At 35.1% G+C, this 7648-nt stretch overlaps 1 protein-coding gene across 1 annotated transcript in view; it reads left to right on the plus strand.

Annotated features, from left to right (window-relative positions):
• Positions 1–7648, plus strand: part of Fcho2 (FCH domain only 2) — a 114083-nt gene continuing 106435 nt past the window's right edge. Inside the window, exons 1-2 of the mRNA XM_023703651.1 lie at positions 1–63; positions 7066–7157. Of these exons, the coding sequence (XP_023559419.1) occupies positions 61–63; positions 7066–7157 (95 nt within the window). The 5' untranslated portion in view covers positions 1–60. The remainder of the gene's footprint in view (positions 64–7065; positions 7158–7648) is intronic.

The following is a 7648-nucleotide window of genomic DNA, read 5'->3' on the forward strand; positions in this document are numbered from 1 at the left end:
ATTCACCTACTTCCTGTGTCTTTGATTACTCTATCTGGACTTCATTGTGAATGAAATGTAATGGTATGTGGTGTTTTATGATCTCATCTTTCACTTAGTATATTGTTTTCAAGGTTCATGAATGTTGAAGCAAGTGATGAATGATTCTTCATTCTTTTTTAGGGCCAAGTAATATTGTATCAAATGGGTATATCACATTTTTAAAATCTGTTCATGAGTTGATGGGCTTAATAGCCAACTTTTGATTATTGTGAATAATGTTGCTATAAACATACATTTCTTTGTGGACATACATATTTTCTTAACTCAAATGTTGATCAGATTAGTGAATAAGCCATCTGAAAATGCTTATTACTGATGCGTGACTTGTAAAATCAACCCACTTGGTTATAAGTTTGCAAATATGTGTATATATGTATTTAATATACTGTCATCATTCACCAAGGCTGTAAACTAAATTTTAGAGATGATGCACAAGACCTTTGTTTTTTTAAGTTTTATTTTTAAAAGATATATAGGGAAGCACATATATCATGTTAGGGTACCTGTGTCTGCACATGTATGTATTTCTGTTTGAAGTGTTTAAATTTTTACTTAGGAAATATCAAAGAAAAAGTTTGTGATCAGTATTTGTTAACAGTATTGTGAAAATATATTAAGGAAAATGGTACCTAAAAAAACGATTTTCTTAATATAATGGACTCTGCATTTTTTACCTCAGTAAATTAATAAGTTTATAAATAACAAGTAATGACAACTGGATATGTAACCATATAGTTGTGTGTTTGTATTTAGTGATTTGTGCCTCCTGAGGAACTGCCCTCTCCATCACAATCCTCAAGATGAGTTTTCCTTTTCCTTTCTGGTGAGGAGCCAAGTGATGGAGTGTCTAATAGTCTTTCCTAAGGTGTATTACTGTTACTATATTAATATTATAGTAAATGAACTTCATTCTTTCTAAGAATTTCTAAGTAATATACTATTTAGATATCAGAATTTTGCAAATGGATTACTCTTTCAAGGGCTTCTTAATTAGAACATAAATTTCAGAATGTAATCTTTCCTTTTATTTTTTATGGTGCTAATTTTTGTGTGCTAGTTTGAACCTGGGGCCTTGTACACAGTAGGCAAATACTCTACTGCTAAGCTGTACCTCATCTTGATCTTTTCTTGATTATTTAATGTTTATAATATTATAAATAGTCAAGATTTTGTTGAAGGTTTTAAAATTTTTTTTTTTTTTTTTTTGCAGAACCAGGGATTGAACTCAGGCCCTTGTGCTTGCCAGGCAAGCACTTATTCTACTGAGCCATCTCCCTGGCCCCCTGAAGGTTTATTTTATTTTATTTTAAATAAAGTACTAGTAGGGTAACAATGGTTAATCCATTGTATATTGTTATTTTTAAATTAGTTACTCAGAGTACAAGATATCAACATTTAATTGTCCAAACAATATTAGCATACTTTTTTTTTTAAAATAAACTAAGACAAATTAGTAGTATAACTATCTTAACTCCATACATGTATTTTTTTAATGTATCTGTTTTAATACTTAGATTTTTGATCCATTTTGAATTTAGTGCATGGTGAAAGATGTGGATCCAGTTTTAATCTCAGCCTGTGCAGAGCCAGTTTTTCCAGCACCATTTACGAAAGAGTCTTTTTTTTCCAGGGAATGTGTTTGGTACCCTTGTCAAAGATAAAGTAGAAGAATATGTCTGGAGTTGTTTCTGCATCTTCTAATCTGTTCCATTGGCTTTGGAGTCTTTTTTTTTTTTTTTTTTTTTGCTAGTACCATGCTGTTTTTATCATAGTAGCTTTATAGTATAATTTGAAGTCTAGGATTGTGATGTCCCCTGCCTTGCCTTTGTTGCTCAGAATAGCAAATGCAGTTTGGTTCTTGTTCCAAAAGAATTTTAAGATTGTTTTCTCTAATTTTTGAGATATGCTGTTGGTAGAAGGTTTTTTTTTTTGGAGGCCCGAAGATGCCTTTAGGGCATTTCTGGTTTGCCATGAGTATCTGGATTTGAACCACAGCAGCTTGAGCTTGAGTGCTTTGTTTAAGCAGGCACTTAAACAACTGAGCTAATGGGCAGGCCCCCATGCTGTTGGGATTTGGATTGGAATTGCATTACATCTTTATAATAGTTTTGGGGCGTATGATCATTTTCACTATATTGCTTTTTCCTACCCAAGAAGAAGGGATATCTTTCTGTTTTCTGGTATGTTCTCTTCAATTTCCTTTTTCCTAGTACTGTAGTTTTCAGTGTAGAGGTCTTTTACATTGTTTATTGAATTGATTCTTAGATATTTCATGTTTTTTGATGCTAGTATGTCACTAATTTTTTTTTTTTTTTTTTTTTTTAGGATAGGGTCTACAGGGTCTCACTACATAGATCCAACTTATAGTAATTCTCTTGTTTTCAGCCTCCCAAGTGGTGGGATTACAGGCACATGCTACCATGCCCAGCCTCAATCACCATTTCAGCACGCCCTGTGGGCAGGGCCAGCACAGCAGCCCGGGGATCGAACCCCCAGCCTCTGCGTCTGCCTAAGCAGGTGCTTTAGTCTGCTGAGCTATCAGGCCGGCCCTTGATGCTAGTATGAAAGGTGTTGTTTCCTTAATTTCTTAGTGAGTGTTCAGGAAGGCTATTGAGTTTTGAGTGCTGATTTTGTATCCAGCTACACTACTGAATTCGCTTATTATATTTAGTAGTTTTTTTATGTATTTAGTACAGAGTCTACAGGGTCTCCCTACACAGGTCAAATTTGCAGTGATCCTTCTGTCTTTCAACTTCTCAAGCACTGGGATTACAGGCGCGCACCACCACACCCAGTCTCAGTCGCCCTTTCAGAGCACCCCTGGGGGTGGGGCCAGCATGGCAGGCCAGGGATCCAGCCCCCGGCCCCTGTGTGTGCCTAATCAGGCTCTTCAATCTGTTGAGCTATCTGACTGGCCCTACATCTAGCAGTTTTTTAGTGGAGTTTTTGTGGTGTTTTATGTAGAGTATCATGTTATCTGCAAATAGTAATTTCACTTCTCCCTTTCCTATTTTTATTCTTTTTTTCTTTTTCATCTAATTGCTCTGGCTAAAGGTACAGAACTATGTTGAATAATAGTGGAGACATTGGACACCCTTGTCTTCTTCCTGATTTTAGAGAGGAAAGCTTTCAGTTTTTGCCCATTTATCATGATGTTGGCTGTTAATTTGTCATATAGCTTTTATCAGACTGAGATAAAGACCATCTATTCCAATTTTCTGTAGCGTTTTTATCATGAATGAGTGTTGGACTTTGTCAAAAGCTTTTTCTGCCTCATTTGAGATGATCATATGATTTTTGTCCTTGGCTCTGTTAATATGGTATATTACATGTATTTATTTACCTACGTTGAACTATCCCTATATTTCTAGGATAAACCCCACTTGGTCACTGTGTTTAATCAATCTTGAAGATTTGCTGCATTATGTTTGCCAATATCTTATTGATGAATTTTAAACGTATGTTCATGAGGGAGATTGGCTTGTATTTTTCTTTATTACTTGGGTTCTTCTCTGGTTTTGGTATTAGAGTAATGCTAATGTTGTAGTAAGGCAAGGGAAAATAATACAGGACACATACTTCATAAGATTATTTTATAGTAATAATCCAAAGAATCATATACAAAGTGAGTTCAGGAAATCCGTTCACACACTAAGGCTAAAAGAAAATCCAGCTGAGGGCCTGGATCTTATGGTATTGTCAGGCATGAATCTAGCTGAAGACCTAGAGTCCATAACAATGCCCTCCACGAGTCCACCTGGAGGCCAAGAGCCCCTACAATGTCTCATGCAGGCCTTTTTCACAGACCTGCACTGGGGAGGCTCAAAGATAAGTGGTGGAAGCTAGAAAGTCTGTGCTAGTAGTATGAAGGATCTGTGCTAGCAGGCTGGGGGATCTGCCCTGTAGTCAGAAAGCAATGCTCAAAGTAAGAACGAGAGTTCCCCTGAAAGGTACCACAGCCATCCTCAGTGACAGTGAGATCCTGAGTTACTCTGAGAATGAGAACAGCCGAGTCTGTATTAGGACAGCCAACGCAACAAGCTTCTCCAGGACATTGAACAGTGTACCATACTCTGCTCCAGAGCTAGGAAGTAGTGCTCAAAGTAAAGACCACTTTCCCCCAAAGTGAACCGTAAGCATTCTCAGAGACAAGATCCTGAGCTCCTGTTGAGAACAGCTGCATTCTCATTAGGAAAGTGAGCATGACAGGGTTCTCTCAGAGGACCAACAACCTCAGGAGCACCAACAGCTCCCTAACAGCTTCTCTTTTCTGGTTCTTTCTCTTATGCTGCTGGCAGCAATCCTCAGGTGGGCCTCCCACACCCAGCACCATGCTGGTTTGGTTCAGCTGGGAGTTACAAGTTGACCATCAGTTGTCAGTCTACCACAGCTTGCTTCCAGGAATGAATTGGGAATATTGCTTCCATTTTGATTTTATTAAAGAGTTTGAGAAGTAGTGGCATTAGGTCTTTCCTGAATTTCTTGTAAAATTCAGCAATGAATCTGTCAGGACCTATACTGTTCTTTGTTGGTAGGTTTTTAATGACATCTTTGATTTCATTGAGTAATACTGATTTATTTAGGATTTTTATATTTCTTGATTTAGCTTTGTTAATTTGTATGTATCTAGAAATCTCCATTTCTTATGCATTTTCCATCTTATTAGAATTGAAGTTTTCAAAGTAGGTAGAAGATCTTTTGGATTTCTGTAGGGTCCATTGTGATTTTATCCTTTTTATTCCTTTTTGTGTGGGTTTGAGTCTTTTTTGGTGCGATTGGGTAAGGTCTTGTTGATTTTTACATAATCTTTCAAAAACCAACTGTTTGATTCATTGATTCTTTGTATTTTTTATTGTTTTTGGTCTCCGATGCATTAATTTCTGTTCTGATCTTTCATGAGCTTTTTGCTTAGCCTGCTTTTCTTTTTTTCTAAAAGTTTGAGGTTCACCATTAAGTTTATTTGCCTTTGCTCTGTTTCTCTGATATGGACCATTATGAATTGATCAGAGTCAGTGGTTATTGACTTAGGGATATTCACTGCTATAAACTTCTCTCTTAGGATTGCTTTCATTGTGTCCCATAAGTTCTGTTACTTTGTATTGCCATTATCATTTAATTGTAGAAACTGTCTAATTTTTAATTTCATCTGTGACCCACTGATTTTTCAGGAGGGTGCTGTTCAATTCCATGTGTTTATGAAATTCTTGTAGTTTCTTTTGCTATTGCTTTCCAATTTTATTGCACTATGGTCTGATAATATGCTTGGGATAATTTCAGTTCCTTTGCATTTACTTAAGCATGTTCTATGAGCTATTATGTGGTCTATTTTGGAGAATATTCTGTATGCAGCTAAGTCCACTTGTTCAAGAGTTTGGTTCGGTTCTAATATCTCATTGTTGATTTTTTTTTTTGGTCTCGTTTATCTGTCTTTTTGTGACAGTGGAGTGCTGAGATACTTCAATACAATTGTATTAGTGCTCATTTGATTTTTTACATAGTTAATATTTTCTTATAAATTTGTTGCACTGGTATTTGTTGCATATGTATTTAAGTTTGTTATCCTCTTCCTCTTGGATTGTTCCCTTTACAAGGATGTAGGGACCTTCTTTGTCTCTCTTAATCATTCTTAGCTTCAAATTCACCTCGTCTGCAAATAAACTACCTACCCCTGCTTTCTTCTGCGTTCCTGTTGCATGGGAGTATTTTTTTTCCCGTCTTTATTTTCTCTGTGCCCAGCTTAGCCTGTGCTGGGAGCAGGGCTGGCGCTGCATGTGGTGCCACAGATTGAATCACAGTCCCCGCACTTGCCTGAGCTCACCTAAGCAGGTGCTTTTGTCCGCTGAGCTATCGTGCTGGCCTGTTTTCCATCTTTAGACTTTCAGTCTATGAATATATTTCTGAATTGAATGTGTTCCTTGTATGCTGTATATTGTTGGATCTTGCTTCTTGGTCCATTCAGCCAGTCTTTTTGGTGAATTGAGACCATTAGTATTGATGGTTATAACTGTTCTTATCATGCTATTTTCCTATTTTTGGCTCCCCTTTTATTTTACCCTCTCTCTATTTAATTGTTTGCCTGACCTGGTGTATTCCTTCTGTTGGGGTTCATGGAGGTGTAGTCCTTGTTATCTCTTTCTATAATGTTCTTCAAAAATTTTGAAATGCTAGTTTGGTAGTTATACATTTCCCCAACATAATGAGAACTTTCTGTATTGTGTATAATACTTGCCTTTGTATCAATTTTCTTAATGAATGCATTCAGTTAATTATTTTCACTAAAGAAAAATAAATGCTAAACTATAGCATTGTTAAACTGAAATCTCAGTTGCTTTTTATTTCCTTGATTATATTTACATCTCTGATATTTTCTTGTGATTGACTGATTTAAAGTTTTAAGAGTACATGGCACCAAAGTTTTCCTTGGCTTGTATAGTGATTAAATTTTATTAATTTCTCATTATTTGAATAATCAGGAATTAAATAGCATTTTTCTTCTTAACATTTTATCTCCTCATCTCTCAGGTTAAATTTACTGAAAAGCTTAAATAGGAATTATAAAGTGTTTTATTCAGTGCTTATATGATGAATAGTGTGCTGTCTTGGCTCAAAAAAATCAAGATTTAGGTATTTTAAACTGCAAACTGAGTTAAACAATTAGGAGTCACTTATTATGCATTAAAGGCATTGAAATTGGTTTTCATTATGTGTTTTAACAGGTTCCTGTTTATCCTAAGTTATGCGGCATGTTATTTCTTAAAATTTCAGAATTAATTTCATTAATAGTACCTGCATTAGAATATGTAGGTATTATATATGTATGTGTTTCTGTAGATATACAGAAATTGTCTCACACCATGTAGAATTGCTTTGGTACAGTTTAATATCATAGGACAAGAAATATTTGTTAAGGAAAAAAACAGCTTACCAGTGCATAAAAATTGAATGGTAATTAGTATAGTGTTTTTATATTAACAAGTCATTTTTATCTCTTTTTGTTCAACTAATTCTTTTTTTGATTTTTAGGGAGAAAAAAATAGTGGATTTGATGTACTCTACCATAACATGAAACATGGGCAGATATCGACAAAAGAACTAGCTGACTTTGTAAGAGAAAGGTATGTAATTTTTATAGGTAATTTATTAAAATCTTAGTTTTTTTGTTGGACTTGGAATAAGCAAAACTTAAAAAAAATTCTATAATTATATGTTAAAGTAGTTTTTAAAAATCATCTATGCCCATGGAGACTGTATAATGGCTCAAAGTAATATTACTGATTGACAGTATTGTCAATACTGATTGACAGTATTATTTACTTATTTTTCATTGCATGTATTAGCAGAGTGATGCAGGAAAAATTGATGAATTTTGTAGGATAAAATATTGCCATTTATTTAAATAAGCATGTTAAAATAATTTCAAAAGAGTGTTTTCTAACCTGGATATGGTGGTACATGCCTGTAATTCTAGCACTGAAGAAGGCCAAGGCAGGATTATTGAAAGTTGAAGTCCTGTTTGGGTAATTTAACAAGATCTTGCTTCAAAAGAAAACATTGAAAGGGCTCAGTTTATACCAATCACAAGAAATCCAGGACTCATTTCTTCCTT

Source organism: Octodon degus, unplaced genomic scaffold (assembly GCF_000260255.1).
Source record: "Octodon degus isolate 3935 unplaced genomic scaffold, OctDeg1.0 scaffold00177, whole genome shotgun sequence".
NCBI lineage: Eukaryota > Metazoa > Chordata > Mammalia > Rodentia > Octodontidae > Octodon > Octodon degus.